The sequence below is a fragment of the Aquarana catesbeiana genome, linkage group LG09, assembly GCF_042186555.1.
Source record: "Aquarana catesbeiana isolate 2022-GZ linkage group LG09, ASM4218655v1, whole genome shotgun sequence".
NCBI classification, from domain to species: Eukaryota; Metazoa; Chordata; class Amphibia; order Anura; family Ranidae; genus Aquarana; species Aquarana catesbeiana.
In genome coordinates this window covers 251,899,856-251,917,932 of record NC_133332.1, presented here as the reverse complement: position 1 = coordinate 251,917,932, position 18,077 = coordinate 251,899,856, and the positions used below count along the sequence as shown (strand labels likewise).

The following is an 18,077-nucleotide window of genomic DNA, read 5'->3' as shown; positions in this document are numbered from 1 at the left end:
GTAATAAATTAATAATAAATAAATGTTCACACACAGTCTTGAGTTTCCTAGGAGCCCCCCCAAACTAGGGAAGCTCTAAGGAGCAAAAAGAGCAACACTTACTGGTCCGCCTACAGGGCAGTCTAATAGTAGGCAATGCATTTGAACAAATAGCTTCCAGGCATATTAGCGCTCTGAATTTTGGGGCAAATGTATTAGAATGGGAAGATCTGGACAGCCGCCCACCGGGATAAGCAGGTTAAATTCTTCTTTATTAGTAAAATAAGATCATAAGGTACATGAGACACCACTGGAGTGATACAGCGCAACATCTGATGCGTTTCGCACTTATACAAAGTGCTTACTCATAGCTGAATTTTGGGGCTTCTGGATGTACAACAAAGCAAAATTTAGCCCGTAGAACTTTAAATGAGGTGAGCACAAAAAGGGCCAATAAGTATAAAAGGTAAACGTGGTGTCTGGATTTATTACAGATGTATGACAGCCATCATATATACAGTATTACATATTAATCATTGCAATATTTGTGAATGTTTTTAAGTATTTTATATTACCAAATCGGTTGGGCACTGTATATATGATGACTGTTATACATCTTTAAAGCGGAGTTCCACCCAAAAATGGAACTTCTGCGTTAAGTGAAGGTGACCCCCTGGCATGTCATTCTTGTGGGGGGGGTGGGGGGGTGGATACCCTCTTTTTAGAGACATTCAGCTTCTACTTCTTTCCTGGGGTGCCAGAAGGAAGTTCACCTCTCCCCCCTCCCTCCCTGCAATCTTCTGGGACATGTCACAGATCCCAGAAGATTGTCCGATCAATCACAGCATGCAACGCGGCTCGCACATGCGCAGTGTGTGCCCGGCTATGAAGCCACAACCGGCACCCACGGTAGTGATGCCGGCGCCGCAGAGAGGAGCGGGGCTTCGTTCGCTCGCATCTCTGGACCGTGGGACAGGGGAGTGTCCGATTTATTAAAAGTCTGCTAAACTTTTTGTAGCTGCTGACTTTTATATGGGTGGAACTCCGCTGTAATAAATCCAGACAACACGTTTACCTAATTGTGAATACCGGCCTTTACATACGTATATCCAAGCACAGCATGGACAGAACTACGCAGCAACTAGGGCCCCTGGATGCCATAAATGCAGGCATAACTCATATTGTACGTCTGCAAATAAGTACGTGTGCATGACCCCTTACTACTGAATAGGAGGTGAATAGTCTGTGTAGTTAGAGTGTCTGCGTTTAAACAGATAAGGTATTATGTCTGAATTTAGAAGAGGGCAAACATTGGCCTCCCAAATACTAATGTAACAACAGAGATGGATACACCCTTTTGAAAGTAGTGTTAACTGGCTTAAAGTGTTACTAAACCCACAACAGTAAAATCAGTCTGTATATGAAGTAAAGCATGCTTGTTATACTCACTGTGGAACCTAAGAGGTTAATCCTCTGAATTGTGTAAAAAGGCTGATCCTGTCTTCTCTGATCCTCCCCTTCTTCCAATGTCCCCTAATAATTTCCTAATAACACAGAGTCTATGGAGTCAGGCTGCACATGCTCAGTTTGGTGTGTATTGCTAGAGAGTTTTTTTTTTTTTTTTTTCTTTTGATCGACACAGGGCCAATTGGCACTGTCCAGACAAGAGGGTGAGGGGGTCTCGTAGTCTGGTAGGATAGTCAGAAAACTCCTCCTACAAGCTTTAACCAGACACAGATAGAAGTCACAAGACTGCTATATACTGCTGATGAGAAAAGGTATTTAGCGGGTTGTATTTACTAAAATATTGCATGTTCTGTGTACTGTGGAGAGACCAGATATAGTGAATGCAGGGTCTGGGGTTTAGTAACACTTTAGATCTTTTGTTGATGGGTAAAAGCAGGAATGTTTTCAGGCGCAGGCATCCTTCATTTTTTTGAGATCCTTCAGAATTCGTTGCCGGGTATATTTGACCTCCTAAGCTTTGAGCTGCTTTTTTTTCCCCTTTACTTGCATGGAAAGAGAAGCAATTCTTAAGTCAACAAAAGCCTGTTGACAAAGACCCTTCAACTTTTACTATGTCCTCCAAGGTTCTCATGGCTTATTACTCTAAACATTTCTGGTGCTATGTAAAAATCTTCCTCCTTAAAATGCTCGGTTTTATAGTCTGTTAGGAACGTTAAAACAATTAGCTCAGGGTGGTTTGTGATAGTTTTATAAACCTTGTGACCTTTTTCTGTTTTTTTGTTTTCAGGTGTTTCAGAGCTTGGAGGATCATCACCTGGAAGTGGTTTCTTTTTTCCGGGAGAACGGATTTCATGGCCTCATTGCCCACGACTCTGAATATGCTTTGTGTAACATCCCATCTTACTACAGCTCTCATGCTCTCAAGCTCAGCTGGAATGGGAAGAATCTGACCACCAACCAATTTCTGATGCAGGAAGTCGCCAAGCAGCTTGGCCTGAAGATGAGCAATTTCCCCATCTTTGCTGCTCTCTTGGGTAAGGGGACAGCCAGCGATTGATTAACGCACTAGAATGAAAAACCTTTATTCCAGTTAAATTTTTTTATTGCAATATTAATTATGGCACTAGCATCAATAATGGGTTCTGTTATGATATGAGCCTCCTGTAATCCTCTGCACAGCAGCAGTCACACTGGGAGAGCAATGTATGGTGATCAGAGCTGTCAGTCAACAGTCAAGTTCTGCTTACAGAAGGAGAGGTGAAATCATAGGTGTGCTGTTTATCCTTTGGGCAGGTTGTTAAGCAAATTGTGATGCTTTAAAAAAGAAGTAAACCCTGATGGGTTTTACTTCCTCTTTATTCCCCTGCAAAGTAAAAACATAATGGGCTAGTATGAATTGCATACTAGCCCATTATGTGGCACTTGCCTGCAAACGAAGCCCGTGATGTCCCTGCTGGTGGAAGCATCCCTCTTCACCCCTCTTCCTTCTGGGGCTGCGGACTCCGGCTCTGTGACTGGCCGGAGCTGCATGACGTCTCTCCCACCCAGGCACAGCACACGCTATGAGTAAGCACTCCTCATGAGTGCGAAACGCGTCAGTTGATCCCTGTACATTGCTGCTGTAGTGTTTGTATTCTTCTATGATCCAACTTTTTATTAATAAAAGCACTCATCATCAGACCGGTGTGCGGTTTCCAGTTTTCCTCAGTTTCTCTACAGCACATGCTGTGGAAGAAACGGCACAGAGGGACGTTTCTTTACTGCGCATGCGCCAATGACCTCATTTTTTATTTTATTTTTTTTTACCTTTTATTTTTTATTTTTACACTGTTCTTTAAAAAAAAAAAATTGTCGCTTTTATTCTTATTACAAGAAATGTAAACATCCCTTGTAATAGGAAAAAAAGCATGACAGGACCTCTTAAATATGAGATCTGGGGTCAAAAAGACCTCATATTTACACTAAAATGCAATAGTAAAAAAAAAAAAATTGTCATTTTAAAAAATTAATAAAATAAAATGCCCCCTTAAGAGCTATGGGCGGAAGTGACGTTTTGATGTCGCTTCCGCCCTGCAGTGGTATGGAGACGGGTGGGGGCCATCTTCCCCCCACTCAGCTCCATGCCACTGACATGAGAGGATCCAATCGACGCTGACGACGGCTCCATTAAGCGGTGGAGGGAACCGGAGTGTGGCTGGAGGGGGGCCCCTCTCCCGCCACCGATAAAAGTGATCTCGTGGCGAATCCGCTGCAGAGACCACTAATATCGGAAACCAGACGAAAAAGAGGATACCGGGGTTATGACAGCTAGCTGCAGCCATAACAACGATATTCCTCTCCAAAGTTAGGACGTATATCGGCGCGCGGCGAGCGGTCCGGAAGTGGCTAGAGAAGAATGTAAACAAAAAAGGTCTGTGTAAAAAAAAAAAAAAAAAAAAATTAAATGGTTAGATCAGCACCTCATCTAAACTAGTGTCAGAGATACAGTGTATATATATATATATATATATATATATATATATATATTCACAGATCAGCCATAACCTTATGACCACCCACCTAATATTTAATAGTTCCCCCTTTTGCCGCCAAACCAGCCCCAACCCATCAAGGCATAGACTCCACTAGACGAAGGATCACACTGCCTCTGCAGGCTTTCCTTCTTGCCATGCTGCATCCTGATGCCATTTCTTCCCTGGGTAAGCGACGCACACACACCCGGCCATCCACATGATGTAATAAAAGAATAAAACGTGATTCATCAGACCAGGCCACCTTCTTTCATTGTGCCGTGGCCCAATTCTGATGCTCACGTGCCTATTGCAGGAGCCTTTTGGCTGTGGACACGGGTCAGCATGGGAACCCTGACCGATTTGTGGCTACACGGCCCCCATACACAACACACTGCGATGCTCTTTGTGTTCTGACACCTTTCTATCAATACCAGCATTATTACCTTTTTCATCAGTTTGAGCTCCAGGAGCTCTTTATTGGATGGGAATACACAGGCCAGCCTTCGCTCCCCACATGCATTAATGAGCCTTTCCTTCCCATGACCCTGACACCGGTTGTCCCTTCATTCGACCTTTTTTGGTTGGTCCTGAACAATGCAGTCTGGGAACATCCCACAAGACCTGCAGTCTTGGAGTTGCTCTGACCCAGTCGTCTCGCCATTACAATTTGTCCCTTGTCATAGTCATTCAAATCCGTACGCTTGCTACTGAAGTCGAGAAATACAATTTGGTCACAATCCTGTCCCCAGCTTGCTGATTGGACACAGTGAGCGAGTCTCACTACAACGATGAAGTCATCATTCTGCTTTATCCCTCCTGTATGCTTCTTCAGACTTCTTCAAACTGGCAGCGCTGTGCAAAGCAGGAGAGCCTTGACTACCTCAGAGTGCTGACACTGCCCCTTCCTTCACCTGTGTTTGTACATAGGATTACTGGAAACTGATTGAAGGATACATTCATATATTTAAAGGAGCTGTAAAGGCACCTTTACCTTAATGCATTCTATCGATAAAAAAAAACATCTGTGTGTACCGGCACCCCCCCTTATTAACTTTTCTCTCCAGCGATGTCCACGATCCCCTCAGCCATCCAGGACACTCCTCCTGATTGTCTGAGACAGAGCAGCTGTGCCATTGGCTCCCGCGGCTGTCAATCAAAGACAGTCAGCCAATCAGGGGAGAAAGGGGTGTGGGCTCTGTGTCTGAATGGATACTCGGAGCTCTGACTCGGCTTGGGTGCCCCCTGTAGCAAGCTGCTGGCTGGGGGGCACTCTAAGGAGGGAGGGGCCAGGAGCAGCAAAAGGCTTTTTTTTTTTCTTAACAATCGCTTTAAAGCTGAACTCAGTATACAATCCATATATGACAACTGTTTAACCTGCCAATAGGCTTTGTTTCTGTCTTTTAAGTTTCAAGATGTACACACCCCCATCACAAAGCACAACCCCTCTGGCTGGCCGGGAGACCTTTATTTATCATATTTATCTTTGCTACGGTTCGAATCTCAGCTGGTTCCTGCCGACATTCGAACCATTAATGGGCAGGCTGAATGTACCAAGTTTATCAATTGATCAACTTGGGTACAATCAGCCGTGCCGGAATTGCTTCCGATTATCGCAAGCGGCTGCTATAGTCGCTAGCGATAATCACTGTCTTATACCAGCGGGGGATGGCTTCCCCTGACCGCTTTTGCGTCTGTGCTGATGGAGGGGAATCGTGCAAATTTCTTTCCGACAACTCTTGGCTGGAAGAAAGAAGATTGCACCATCTATGGCCCGCCTAACTCTTATGCCCCGTACACACGGTCGTATTTTCTGACGGAAAATGTGTGATAGGACCTTGTCGGAAATTCTGACCGTGTGTGGGCTCCATCACACATTTTCCATAGGATTTTCCGACACACAAAGTTTGAGAGCTTGCTATAAAATTTTCCGACAACAAAATCAGTTGTCGGAAATTCCGATCGTGTGTACACAAATCCGACGGACAAAGTGCCACGCATGCTCAGAATAAATAAAGAGATGAAAGCTATTGGCTACTGCCCCGTTTATAGTCCCGACGTACGTGTTTTACGTCACCACGTTTAGAACGATCAGATTTTCCGACAACTTTGTGTGACCGTGTGTATGCAAGACAAGTTTGAGCCAACATCCGTCGGGGAAAAAAACCATGGATTTTGTTGTCGGAATGTCCAGTCAATGTCCGACCGTGTGTACGGGGCATAACAGGTGTCTTGTCCTTCTTCCAGACTATGACAAGAGTAGAAGCAGAACAATGAGCTCACCTCTCTTATCTTGTTAGTATTTTCCTTGGTATAGCACATGCCCACTGTAACCCAACTATTTGGCACTTTGTTCTGCTTCCCCCTCTCACAGTCTGAGCTCTGCTCTATAGTGGACTGCAAGAGACTATTTAAACTGCTTGTATTAAATGTGTTTGTATATGAAACAGGGATGCATTCATTTGTCTTTATTTTATCCGCCTGGAGTTTATCTTTACAATAGTTCCATGTAAATATACATCTAAGTTTTTTAGTGAGTACCTAACTGGAATACATTAAATTCTTTATAGCTGTTTTGATTTCTGAATTGTGTTCAGCCAATCCATTGATTCCCACACTTCACAATGTAGTCAGGTGACAGCCCTGTATAGTTGTCAGCCTCTCTTTCCCTGCTTTGTCTGGATGTGTGGCAATTGACAGAGATGGGGGTAGCTGAGTGTCCCCTCACCGACCTGAGAGTCTTCCATTCTCTACTGTATATCGGTCACTAATGAATGTAGGTGTTTGCACTGTAACAAAAAAAGTCTATTTAATATGTTTAAATTGGTAATATAATCTTGCTTTTAGGTAATCATATTCTTCCTGACGAAGATTTAGCTGCGTTTCATTGGAGTTTGCTGGGACCAGATCATCCTCTTGCATCGTTGAAGGTGATAATCTTTAAATCAATTACATAAGTTCTCGTCGTTTCTGATGAGTTTGATTTGAAAACAAATCAGGGGGAAAGAAGTAAAATTCATATTGTGAGCTGGTGATGCATTCCAAATAAACCTTGCAGAGAGTCGGCTTCATTCAAACTCTTATCTGATTTTCCTCTGCTTGTTTCAGTCATTTAGAACAGGGCTGTGAGGGCTATGAGGGTGTGTGAGGGTGTAAGGCCATGCAGATACTTGCTATTTGCTGGGTAAACAGTTTTCATCTGGGAAACTGTAGCAGGAAAACAAAAGGTGTCGGAATGGCCTGGAGTTCACATCATTAACATAAAATAATCCTGCAACCTGCATCCTGCATACTTTTAGTGGACTTGCATATTTTACCCCACCACATGTATTTAGTTGGCCACTAAGGGGGTGTATTTCAAAATCCATAACATGAAAAGTCTCATATTGGCCTGGTGTTATATACATTATATTGAGATGAGACAAAGAACCTAAGACTAAATGTTATCTATCCTATCATGGGCGTCCGCAGAACTTTTTTCGGGGGGGGGGGGGGGGCATCATTTTAAGGTCACTCGTGCAATATAAAACAATGTGCACCGAATGTTTTTTTTGGTGCCGAAAATGAAAAATACACTGGGCCGAAAATGACTGTTTTTAAAGAATATTTTTATACAGGAGATTGCCAGTGACTGGGGACATGGTACAGGAGATTGCCAGAGACTGGGGACATGGTACAGGAGATGGTCAGAGACTGGGGACATGCTACAGGAGATGGTCAGAGACTGGGGACATGGTACAGGAGATGGTCAGAGACTGGGGACATATTACAGGAGATGGTCAGAGACTGGGGACATGCTACAGGAGATGGTCAGAGACTGGGGACATGCTACAGGAGATGGTCAGAGACTGGGGACATGGTACAGGAGATGGTCAGAGACTGGGGACATATTACAGGAGATGGTCAGAGACTGGGAACATGGTACAGGAGATGGCCAGAGACTGGGGACATGGTACAGGAGATGGTCAGAGACTGCAGTTCCTATGGACGTTAGTAAATAATGTAAGGAAGATAGGGGGCGCTAAATACCATATTATTCAAGTGCTCTAAATAAATAAATCTCCTGCATTACCAAAAAAATGAAAATGTAAGAAAGCTAGGGGGCGCTAGATACCATACTATTCAAGTGCTTTAAATAAATAAATATCCTGCATTACCAAAAAAATGAAAAACATAATAATGACAAATCATAATTAGATTACACATTGAAGTGCCCACAATAGTGAAAAAAATATATAGTGATTGATTGTCCACATAAAAAAGTGATTTGAAGTGGTTGAAGTGATATCTTTCAATAATCTCCCAATCTTGTTGCTGTAAACAAAAGGTTTTCCATCACCAAAGGAAAATAAGAAAAGGAAAACACCTCGAAGTAGTAGATATCTGCTTACCAGATACCAATGACTCCTTTAGTTAAAAAGAGAGTCACTAGCGCTTGTGCAGGGTTGTGCCTGCTCACATGGATGGCCGGACTGTGGTTGGTATTATAGGCATGGATCGTTCCCGTCAAGCTCATTCAAGATAGGATAAGGATACATAGGAAACAAAAACAGTCTCCATAGCGTAAAACCATTTATTAAAAAAGTAAACAAATTAAAAAGCCAAATGGCCGCTTACATTGGTGGGTGCCTACCCGGCACTGGGGCTGCTTGCATGTCAGGGTGACTTCGCAGTCAGAAAAAGCCTTTCATGTCTCCTCCACGCTGGCGTGCGTTCTAGCTTACACAGGGGGGCAGCCAAAGGATCCGGATGTTGTTGGGTGATAGGACATGTGACCACGTACCGCTCCGACGTACGTTTCGTAGTGAACGTCGCTTCCCTGAAGACGTTCACTACGAAACGTACGTCGGAGCGGTACGTGGTCACATGTCCTTTCACCCAACAACATCCGGATCCTTTGGCTGCCCCCCTGTGTAAGCTGGAACGCACGCCAGCGTGGAGGAGACATGAAAGGCTTTTTCTGACTGCGAAGTCACCCTGACATGCAAGCAGCCCCAGTGCCGGGTAGGCACCCACCAATGTAAGCGGCCATTTGGCTTTTTAATTTGTTTACTTTTTTAATAAATGGTTTTACGCTATGGAGACTGTTTTTGTTTCCTATGTATCCTTATCCTATCTTGAATGAGCTTGACGGGAACGATCCATGCCTATAATACCAACAACAGTCCGGCCATCCATGTGAGCAGGCACAACCCTGCACAAGCGCTAGTGACTCTCTTTTTAACTAAAGGAGTCATTGGTATCTGGTAAGCAGATATCTACTACTTCGAGGTGTTTTCCTTTTCTTATTTTCCTTTGGTGATGGAAAACCTTTTGTTTACAGCAACAAGATTGGGAGATTATTGAAAGATATCACTTCAACCACTTCAAATCACTTTTTTATGTGGACAATCAATCACTATATATTTTTTTCACTATTGTGGGCACTTCAATGTGTAATCTAATTATGATTTGTCATTATTATGTTTTTCATTTTTTTGGTAATGCAGGATATTTATTTATTTAAAGCACTTGAATAGTATGGTATCTAGCGCCCCCTAGCTTTCTTACATTTTCATTTTTTTGGTAATGCAGGAGATTTATTTATTTAGAGCACTTGAATAATATGGTATTTAGCGCCCCCTATCTTCCTTACATTCCTTTTTTTGATTATCTATTTTTTTGATTATTCAAAAATTGGGGAGCAGCTTACACTGATTGTTTATATATTTCCACAAATTTTCTTTATTGTTGGGAATGTTTTCTTACTAGATGTAGTATATGTAATTCATATATATTATCTGCTATCGACACCACTGGCGCGAAGGTTTTTACTAGTTAGTAAATAATGGCCGATCGACCCTCTCACCTGACCCAGCGATTACCCCCAGGACAAACCACCCCCTCCATTAGTACAGACCTCCCTCAGGACAAATCAAGCCTCCTCCATTAGTACAGACCCCCCAGGACAAACCAATCCCCCTCCATAAGTGCACACCCCCAGGACAAACTAATCCCCTTCCATTAGTGCACACCCCCAGGAAAAACCAATCCCCCTCCATTAGTGCACACCCCCAGGACAAACCAATCCCCCTCCATTAGTGCACACCCCCAGGACAAACCACCCCCCCCCCCTCCATTAGTAAAGACCCCCCCAGGACAAACCAATCCCCCTCCATTAGTACAGACCCCCTACAGTCCATAAAAACAGATGGGAGAACAGGTGGAGAACAGATCGCAGCAGGTAGGAGTTAAGACAGAGAAGAGGAGGAGGAGAACACATGTAGGCACGGACCGCCCCCCTCAGCGACGTCACTGCGCAGCTAGTCTCTCTCCACACAGAGACAGCTGCTTCGATCTTAGGCCTCTTCGCTCTCCTCCTCTGACAGGAGAAGAGAGGGGGGACGGGCTTGGGAAACACAGCAGCGGCGGGGAGAGCCGCCTCTCGACAAGGAGATCGGCCCTGACGACACCCCCGTAATGGGCGGCACCAGGGGCGGGGCCCAGGCCCTGCCCCATTATCGGCGTGATTTCTCTTTTGGCAAATTGCCGAAAAGGCCATTTTCGCCCGATATGTTTTGGCGGACAAAATTTCGGTGCATCCCTACTATATTTATATGGGCATGGTATGCTTGGCCTAAGTAATTTCCAATACAAAGTGACGCTGAATGATCTCTTATATTACACATATATCTTTCCAGTGGAAAAATATGTGCTATATAAGAGATAATTCAGCTTCACTTTGTATTGGAAGTTACTCAGGCCAGGCGTATCCCCAGTCCATGCCCATGTACATATAGCCTAGAGAATGTACATCTTTTTATATTGCAATACATCTGTTGTGGCCATATTTTGATCTTGATGAAAACAGTCTATACAAAGTGAAGAAGATGTTAGGCTTTCCTGTGATGTGATGATGAGTAGGCACTGGCAGCCTATCACTCAGCGACTCAGCCACTGTCTGCACTGAGTGGGTGGCACCGGCCGGATCTACACAACACTTACACAGGCAGGCAGCCAATCACTGAAGAGGAGCAGCGGAACGGCCGAGCCATCTCATCCGATGATCGGGGTGAGGGAGGGACATCAGATGTGTAAGAACAGAGAGCAGCCGGCTGACTCAATAAAAGTCAGCGGCGGACACTGCCGCTGGCAACTGCAACACCTACTTGACGATTCCAGGGGGGTGGGGGGGCAATTGCACCCCCTTGCCCCTCTCAGCGGACTCATGTATCCTGTATGTATTTAAATCAGAACTAAAGTCCGCGATACTTACCTCTGCTTCAATGGTCTGATGCCCTCAAGGTCCCTTGTTGATGCTAACAACTTCTCCTTCTCTTCCAGGCGCCAGTCTTCGTCTGCCTTAATTAGCTGGCACAGGTTGGCATAACTCTGGCGTATGCACAGGAGTTCAGTCACCCTGCCACGATGCCAGAATGATGTAACTCCTGCACACGCACAGCTCAGTGTACATTTTAATAAAGACTGGTTGAAGGCAGGCTGGATTTGATTGCATCTCTCTTCTACAATAAAGAGCCCGGCTGTTCTCAATTTTATATTTGTATTTGGACTTAAAGCGGTTCCACCCAGAAATAGAACTTCCGCTGTCCGCATATCCCCCCCACCCCCCCTTTCCAGTGTCACATTTGGCACCTTTCAGGGGGGAGTGGGGTGGGGGGCAGATACCGGTCTAATCCAAGAATTTGCTCCCACTTCTGGCAATAGATCGACGCAGTATCCGCAGCGATCTAAGCCATGTTCGGCCGCTCCTCCGTTCCCCCCCGCTGTCTTCTGGGAGACACACAGGTCCCAGAGGACAGCAGAGAACAGTCAGAACGCGCAGTGTGACTTGCGCATGCGCAGTAGGGAAACGGGCTGTGAAGCCACAAGGCTTGACTTCCGGATTCCCTTATTTAAGATGCCAGAGCCAAAGGAGGGGTCAGCTTCAGGTGAGGACATCGCGGGCGCCCTTGACAGGTAAGTGGCCATATTTTCAAAGTCAGCAGCTGTAGTATTTGTAGCTGCTGACTTTTACATTTTTTTTTTCTGGTGGAACTTCGCTTTAGGTTCCACTTAAACCACTTGCAAATATACTGCAGGCGAGCAGCCGGTGTAGGCAAAGTGATGTACCTGTACATTGCTGCCGATTTCCAGGTTTTAGGTCGTGTGCCTGCGCGCTCCCCTGCCCGGCACCCGCTGTGATTGTACACAGCAAGTTCCAGCCAATGATTCACGTCCGGGACCTGCTAATCTGCTACAATCACAGCCCAGAGCTCTGTGTTGATAAACAACACAGAGCTCTGTACAGAGAGAGTGATCTGTCAGAGAGATTTATTAGTAAAATCAGCGCACATTACACATTGTTAGGTACACAGTTAACCCTTTGATCGCCCTTGATGTTAACCAGCCAGTGTCATTAGTACAGTGACCGTGTATAGTATTATCACTGATCACTGTATTAGCGTCACTGGTGATGTCAGTGGAAGTTAGTTCCCCCCCACCCCCCAGCATTAGTTAGTGTCAGATTGTCTGCCGCACTATCGCACTCCCATTTTAAGTCGCTGATCGCCGCCATTAGTATATAAAAAAAATTCCAGTATATATCCTATAGTTTATGGCGATATAACTTCGATGTAAACCAATCAATATACACTTACAGGGATTTTGTTTTGCAAAATAAATTTTGGCAATTTTTTTTTTTTTTTTTATTGAATGTTTTAAAGGCAGAAAGAAAAAAAATTTTTTTTTTCAAAATTTTCGGTATTTTTTGCTTATATTGCAAAAAAAAAAAAAAATGCAGTGGTGATCAAATACCACCAAAAGAAAGGTAAATTTGTGTGAAAAAAATTATATCAATTTTGTTTGGGTACAGCGTTGCATGACCGCGCAATTACCAGTTAACCACTTCAGCCCTGGAAGGATTTGCCCCATTAATGACCAGGCCATTTTTTGCGATTCGGCACTGCGTCGCTTTAACTGACAATTGCGCGGTCGTGCGACGTTGTACCCAAACAAAATTGACGTCCTTTTTTTCCCACAAATAGAGCTTTCTTTGTATATTTGATCACCTTTGTGGTATTTGATCACCTCTGTGGTTTTTATTTTTTGCCCTGTAAACAAAAAAAGACAGACAATTTAGAAGACAAAAAAATTTTTTTACTTTCTGCTATAATATCTAAAAAAAATATATAAAAAAACAAATGAATTGAGCAGTTTAGGCCGACATATATTCTTCTACATATTTTTGGTAAAATAAATCGCAATAGGCGTATTGGTTTGCGCAAAAGTTATCGCATCTACAGACTATGGGATTGATTTAGGGACTTTATTTTTCGTTGTTTTTACTGGTAATGGCAGCGATCTGCGATTTTTAGCGGGATTGCGGTAGACAAATCTGACCCCAAATGACACTTTTTGGGGACCAGTGACATTATTGCATTGATCAGTGCTATAAAAATCACTGCACTGATCAGTGTATCAATGACGCTGGCAGGGAAGGGGTTAACACTAGGGGGGCGATCAAGGGGTTAAGTGTGTTTCCTGGGTGTGTTCTAACTGTAGGGGGATGGGCTGCCAGGGATATGACAGAGATCACTGGGAACAGAAGATCTCTGACATGTCATCTGGCAGAACGGGGAATCGCCTTGTTTACAAGCAGTTCACCGCTCTGCCTCTGTACACCGCGATAGCGGGTCTCCAGCGATCATCGAGGCCGCCGCTATCTCCTATGCAAAGGCCGACGTACACCTACGGTAGTTTGTGCAGGAGAGCCAACCTGCCGCAGTATGACGGTGACTGGTCTTCAAGCGGTTAAAGTAGCGCAGTGTCAAATAGCAAAAAATAGTCTGGTCTTAAGGGGGGGGGGGGGTTAAATCTTAAATATTGTGGAGCTGAAGTGGTTAAATAATCCTGTTTTTACAGTAAAGCTTTTATGGCACCTGCTGGGATTCTACACTTCCGATAGGTTTGGCCTTCTGGGTCCCCTGCAGCTCTCAATGGTTCCCCCTGCTGAACTCCATGTCACTACAGGAGACAGTGGCAACGTGGAGGTCTTTAGGAGGAAATGGAGCAACCAGTTGGGTTTCCCAATGGAGTTTGCGGGATGTTCCCTCAGGGTTGGGGCAGCATGGGCAACAATAAAGGTGAGTATTTACAGTCTTCTTTTATAGGTGTGTCTTACATTGAAGATTTTAGTACAGAGACAGGGTTGGGACCTGTTATAGTGAACTTGTGCCCACATTATACACACTAAAGTATTTACATATTGTGAACAAGCAGTAAAGCATTCACCTCAGTAGCTAAAGGCATTGTGAAGAAATTCATTTTTTTTATTTTTTTGTTTTGTTTTGCAACATTGTCCTTACTGCAGTCATACACTTGCACACAGGGAGCAAGCAAGCTCCACATACATGTTGGCTGTTCAGAAGAGCCTGACATTCAATCGAACCTCTTCTCCGCTTCTTCCAGGTCCGTGCCCACCAGCTTGTCCTACCGCCTTGTGATGTCGTGATAAAAGCCGTTTCTGAGTATGTGGCAACAATCAAAGATGCTTCTAATTTGGACACCGTGGGGAAGGATATATTCAGACACTCTCAGGTGAGCGTTTTTATTATTCTGTTTTTTTTGTTCACCAAGTGTCTGAATAAGTGAGCAGTGAAATGAGATTCAGCCTAAAATTTGTACTATGCAGACGTTGCTCTTTAGCTGGGAACTTGGAAATCACAGGCCACCTGCAGCATCTCTCTTTTTTTTTTTTTTTACAATTCATTTAAAGATTTGAATGTTTTAAAACTGTGATTTGTTTCCCAGTCCAGGACAGACGATAAGATTGAACGATTCAAAAAAGCTGTGGAATATTACTCTGTTGCAACCAAACAGCGTCCGCCCCAAATGAACCCGTCGCCCTTTGTTGGTGAGTATGTGATCATAATACAGCTGTCTTTGTAGTCCTTAGACTTGTAGCACCTCTCCAGCACCTGTGCCTCGCTCACTATCTTGTGAACGCCCGAGGTGGCGGCTCCTCATAGAATTTGTCTGCGCTTATCATCAAGGCATATTAGTCAATCAGAGCTGCACGCAAAATTCTCTCTTCCTCCAAAAGCATCTTTGTTGTCCCCGCCCAGGGACCGCCCCCTCAACGCATTTTATTAATGAAGGCTCAATCGCAAGGATCCTTGCAATCAAGCCTTCATTGGTGAAGCGCATTATGGAGTGGAAGTCACTGGACGGGGTCAACATGGATGTATTTGTGTAGTATAAAAATCTGGACAGCCGTACTCTGATAATCCTCACCTTTATTAACGATTTGCCAACTGCGCACTGTATGTTTACTGTGACAGCGCGGGCCGGCTGCGCAGAATTATGTATAATATACGTGATTCTGCATTTCCAGGTAGGGTGCGTTTTGTCACAGCACATCCTGATCACCGGGTTCCAGGCCAGTGATTGACAGCTGGCACCCAGCGATCGGCTCTGAGCCCAACCCCTTCGTGACCAGACGCTGCAGTTATACTGCAGCAGGTTGATTCCCTTGGGCGAACCGTTGAGGCTGTACGTCGGTTCGCCTTTTGACCACTGGGGGTGCATGTGCACCACCGGGGGCGCGCCTACAGCACAGCACCGGAGCCGATGCACATGCGACCACCTGGCACCCGCGATCGCTCCACACAGAGACAGAATGGAGATCTGTCAATGTAAACAATCAGATCTCCGTGCTGTCAGGGGTGAGAAGAGCGATCTGTTGTTCATACTAAGTACTATGAACAACGTTCGATCGCTCTCCTCACCCAGGCAGTCCCATCCTCCCACAGTTAGAATCACTCACTAGGTAACACAGTTATCCCCTTGATCGCCCCCTACTGTTAACCCCTTCCCTGCCAGTGACTTTTACACAGCAATCAGTGCATTTTTATAGTGCATCAAAAGTGTCCAATGTGTCCGCCATAATGTCACAGTCCGGATAAAAATCGCTGATCATCGCTATTACTAGTAAAAAAAAAAAAAAAAAAATAATAATAATAAAAATGCCATAAATATATCCCCTATTTTGTAGACGCTATAACTTTTGCGCAAACCAATCAATATACGCTTATTGCGATTTTATTTATTTATTTTTTTTACCAAAAATATGTAGAAGAATACTTATCGGCCTAAACTGAGAAAAAAAATTTGCTTTTTCTTTTTTTAAAAAAAATGGGGATATTTATTATAGTAAAAATTACAAAATATTAATTTTGTTTTTTTTTTCAAAATTGTTGCTGTTTTTTTTTTTTTTTTTTTTTTTTTTTTGTTTATAGCGCAAAAAATGAAAAACACAGATGATCAAATACAGAAAGCTCTATTTGTGGGGGAAAAAAAGGACGTCAATTTTACAACGTTGCACCACCGCGCAATTAGATAAAGCGACGCAGTACAGGATCACAAAAAATGGCCTGGTCATCGAGCAGCCAAATCTTCCGGGACTGAAGTGGTTAACGGAACACAGCTCTGTGAGAGTTAGGGCTAGTTTACACTTGCTTGAAAACAAGGCTTTGGACAGGCTTTGTTAAAGCTCTCTGAATGCCAGGCAAAGCTCCTGTCACTAAATAAAATGGTTAGTTTACAGTCCTGTTTACACCTTGCTTTTGCTTGGTGCTTCGATGGTGCTTCAGTGGGGCTTCGATGGGGCTTTGGCAGGGCTTTGGTGGGGCTTCAAGTGAGATTTGCCATAGACTTCTATGGAGGCTACATGGGGTATAATTATGAAGCAAAGCAAAAAGCAAGGTGTAAACAGGACTGAAAGCTAACAATCTTATTTACTGACATGAGCTTTGACTGACGTTCAGAGAGCTTTAACAAAGCCTGTCTGAAGCCTTGTTTTGAAGCAAGTGTAAACTAGCCAGTAATGTGTGTTGAAGCCGAAGCAAGTGTAAATGAGCCCTTAACAGCACAGAGCTGTGCTCAGTGACAGGGGATTTAGTTGTTTTTTTCATTCCCTGCTAAGCAAGGAATGAAAATGACTAGAGCCCCAATAAAAGCAGCACACAGTACACACATACAAACACTTTTTAGGCACATATTTAACTCCTTGATCATCCTAGATGTTAACCCCTTCCTTAGGACAGTGACAGTGCATATTGTTAGCACTAATCACCGTAATAATGGCACTGGCAGTTAGTTCCCACAAAGTTTCAGTTAGTGTCAGATTTCCCGCTGCACATCTCGTTAGAAGTCGCTGAAACAAGGTATACCTGTGCTCAGATCCTCAGTGCTCAAGTTTGTACATGCGGGGACTCATGCTTTTGGCAGCAGTGGGAGCCATTGGCCACAGTCCAGCCAATCAGGAGACGGAGGGGACGCTGAGCCCGCAGCTCTGTGTGTGAATGGACACACAGAGGCGTGGCTTGGGAGCACACCTGCTTGCTGTGGGGGGGCACCCAAGAGGGAGGAGCCAGGAGCGCCGGTGGGGGACCCGAGAAGAGGAAGATTCGGGCTGCTCTGTGCAAAACCATTACACAGAAGCTGGTAAGTATAACATGTTTATTAAAAAAAAAAAAAAAAAAACAAGGCTTTAATATTGTTTTAAATAATGCTGAATATCAGACTGAGGATACCTGGCAGCAATAATAAAAATGTATGTTTTCCTTTTAGTTGCAGGATACCCTCACAATCAATTTGGAGTTCCACCTATTCATCATAATCATATGGGAGGAATGCCTGTTGGGAAGCCCATGGTGAGTTTTGCATGAAATGTATGTAAACCTATAATAAATTATGGAATGTATTGTAACTGCTTACCAGTCCTTAGATCTGCGTTTTTGTTTTTGTATTTTGTTATAAAGGATTGTTTGTTTAATTCCTTTTTCTATTTGTAATTTATAATCCTACAAGTAACACATGATCTGTCCTATGTTTGCTGTATGCCTTGACTGCTGTAATCTGCCATGTCTCATATATGAATAATTGGGGCTGCCATATAAGTCTATATTTGTTTATGGTGTTCTTGGTAACTTTTCACTCTCTAACCCACACCAGTAAGTCGTGTTTTATCATAGCTGCTGATCAAGTGGATAAAGGGCTCTTAAAACATTTGAAGAGGTTTTGCATTTGATTTATGATATCGGTCATTCTGGTGTGCACAGATATTCCACTGTTTATCTTCTT

The 18,077-nt window shown here is 43.9% G+C and overlaps 1 protein-coding gene across 5 annotated transcripts in view; it reads left to right on the top strand.

The window, feature by feature from the left end:
* Positions 1 to 18,077, top strand: part of FAM120C (family with sequence similarity 120 member C) — a 63,099-nt gene that overhangs the window by 22,080 nt on the left and 22,942 nt on the right. For all 5 annotated transcript variants that reach the window (XM_073600177.1, XM_073600176.1, XM_073600178.1 and 2 more), the window contains exons 2-6: positions 2,234 to 2,480; positions 6,804 to 6,886; positions 14,403 to 14,531; positions 14,745 to 14,847; positions 17,565 to 17,647. In XM_073600177.1, the coding sequence (XP_073456278.1) occupies positions 2,234 to 2,480; positions 6,804 to 6,886; positions 14,403 to 14,531; positions 14,745 to 14,847; positions 17,565 to 17,647 (645 nt within the window). The remainder of the gene's footprint in view (positions 1 to 2,233; positions 2,481 to 6,803; positions 6,887 to 14,402; positions 14,532 to 14,744; positions 14,848 to 17,564; positions 17,648 to 18,077) is intronic.